Genomic DNA, 2,594 nt, shown 5'->3' on the forward strand with positions numbered 1-2,594 from the left:
TGTATTTTGTATCCATATGTATATTTCATTTTATTTCTTGGTAAAAGTTGAGATTTCGACTTATCTTTATTGTGCTGTGCTATAGTTTGGGATTTGTGTGAAATTGATCACAGGTTGGTTAGTCCTATTTACAGGGGAGATAATGCCGAATTTCTGTTAGAAAAATGATGTATAAAATGTGATAAATTGTATTTGTAGTAGCCTTGATGTTGGGTTCGACTTTTAGTTGGTATCTATCATTGGCACACGCCACGTCCAGATCTAGTGGTGTTACACGGGGCGGGATATGTCAGTTTGGTATCAGAGCATGCATTAGAATTCATGGGTTTGCATTGTATATCCATACATTCTGATGTTTAGCATATCATGCATAACTGTAGGCGAGTCATGCCTCGTGGTGGAAAAACTCGAAGGCTCTAAGATATGTTTCCCCAGTCTCACATTGCTTCTGATAGAGATGAACTAAGAGAGCCCAAAAGAGTAGATGAATCTGTTCACCAGACTCCTGAACAACAAGGACAGGGAAATGTGATTGGAACTGATCCTATTGCTATTAAAAGAATTGCTATTGGAGTTGCATCTGCTATGTGTAATACTGACAGAGATTTTAGTATTGAAAGGGCTATAAAGTTAGGGGCTAAAGTGTTCACTGGCACAGCTGATCCTACAATTGCACAGGCATGGATGACTAAGATAGAGAGGCTATTTGATGTTATGGGTTGCTCAGACGATCGAAAGTTGTGTCTTAGCACTTTCTTATTAGAGGAGGGTGCATATGATTGGTGGCAGCTGGTACGGAGCACATATCTAGACCCTTCCATCATTACCTGGATAGATTTTCATCATATCTTTTACGATGCCTATTATTCTCGGTCCTACAAAGATGCAAAGCAGGAGGAATTTCTGAAACTAGTACAAGGCCAGATAACTATTGCAGAATATCAGGTGAAATTTATTGAACTTTCAAAGTATGCCCAAGTTCTGGTAAGCAACGAAATTGATAAATGTAGACGATTTGAAAGTAGGTTAAGGGAAAAAAATCAGGTCAGTAGTAACAACTACAAGCTGGAATGAATTTGGCAAATTGGTAGAATCAGCTTTGAGAGTAGAAAAGAGCATTTCTGATAGGCCAAGTGGAAGAGAACAAATAATATTCAGAGCAAGCAGTAGTCAGACAATGGCAAGTGCTTCTAGTTATAGACCACCACAGAAGGACAGTAATGGATTTCGAACTGGTGTGTCCAGTTCAGATAAATTCAAATCTCAATTTCGAGGAAGTCAGGGTCCTAGATTCAATCCTAGTATTGTACAGCAGCCATTGTCCAGTCGTACTTATACTCAGGGTTCTTTCCAGAGATCATTTACTCCTAGACAGGGAGAGAGTTTTACTAGTGCCAAATTTTCTTCTTGCTAATTATGTGGAAGATCTCATTCTGGAGAGTGTTTAAAGTTCAAGGGAGTTGGTGTTTGCTATCGTTGTGGCCAAGGACATCGGAAAAGGAACTGGCCAATTGTATTCCAGGAGGGTGGCATGGCATAGAGGATGTTTCCTCAGCAGAGTGCTGGTAGAACAAGATAGAATCAGACTCAGAGAGATGATTCAGCTAACAGAGCAGGTACAAACAGTGTGGCCCAATCTAATATCACAAGTGGTAGTGGTACAAAATCAAAAGGACAGGCAGGATGACTGAAGACCCAGGGCAAAGTTTTTGCTATAACTCAGCAGGTGATAGAGGAGTCATCAGATCTTATCATGGGTATGTTGTCTATTTTTGATAGAAATGCTCGTATTTTGATTGGTCCTGGATCTACACATTCTTTTATGTCATTTGCATTTGCTTTATATGCGAATCAAAAGTCAGAACTTTTAGGTAGTTGTTTGGTAGTGAATACACCAGTAGGAGAATCACTATTAGTAAATAATATATATCAAAATTGTGGGATTAAGATAAAGGAGAACGAACTCAAGGCAAATTTAATACCTCTTGACATACATGATTTCGATGTTATCTTGGGTATGGACTTTCTAACAACAAATCGAGCTTCAGTTGATTGTTTTCGAAAGAAAGTTGTGTTTAGACAGCCAGGACAGCCTGAAATTATATTCAATGGACAACATAGAATTTTACCGTCTTGTGTGATATCTGCTATTGACGCTAGAAGATTACTTAACAAGGGTTGCCATGCATATTTAGCTCATGTGATTGATACAGATGTTAGCAAACTAAAACTTGAAGATATCCCCATGGTCAAGGAATTTTTCTAATGTATTTCCAGAAGAATTACCAGGCTTACTATCGGATAATAATGTGGAATTCACTATAGATCTGATTCCAGGAACTGCATCTATTTCACGGACACCCCATAGAATGGCACCAGCAGAATTGAAAGAGCTAAAGGTTCAGTTGCAAGAGTTGGTAGACAAGGGTTTCATCAAATGTAGTGTATCTCCATGGGGAGCACCAGTTTTGTTTGCGAAAAAGAAAGATGGCACCATGCGACTGTGCGTAGATTACATACAATTGAACAAAGTGACAATTCGCAATAAATATCCTTTGCCACGTATTGATGATCTGTTTGATCAGCTTCGCGGT

At 38.9% G+C, this 2,594-nt stretch overlaps 1 protein-coding gene across 1 annotated transcript; it reads left to right on the plus strand.

Annotated features, from left to right (window-relative positions):
- Positions 1 to 423: 423 nt before the first annotated feature.
- LOC111394890 lies at positions 424 to 2,266 on the plus strand. Its single transcript, XM_023020940.1, has 4 exons — positions 424 to 1,021; positions 1,092 to 1,391; positions 1,501 to 1,616; positions 1,727 to 2,266. Exons 1-4 carry the CDS (start codon positions 424 to 426, stop codon positions 2,264 to 2,266), a joined length of 1,554 nt encoding a protein of 517 aa, XP_022876708.1.
- Positions 2,267 to 2,594: the final 328 nt, after the last annotated feature.

Source organism: Olea europaea, chromosome 5 (genome assembly GCF_002742605.1).
Source record: "Olea europaea var. sylvestris chromosome 5, O_europaea_v1, whole genome shotgun sequence".
Taxonomy (NCBI): domain Eukaryota; kingdom Viridiplantae; phylum Streptophyta; class Magnoliopsida; order Lamiales; family Oleaceae; genus Olea; species Olea europaea.

Coding starts and splice junctions, on each gene's coding strand:
- LOC111394890 (XM_023020940.1), top strand. CDS start 424: ATGTTTCCCCAGTCTCACATTGCTTCTGATAGAGATGAACTAAGAGAG. Junction 1,022..1,091: donor TAAATGTAGACGATTTGAAA/GTAGGTTAAGGG, acceptor GCAAATTGGTAG/AATCAGCTTTGAGAGTAGAA. Junction 1,392..1,500: donor ACAGGGAGAGAGTTTTACTA/GTGCCAAATTTT, acceptor ACATCGGAAAAG/GAACTGGCCAATTGTATTCC.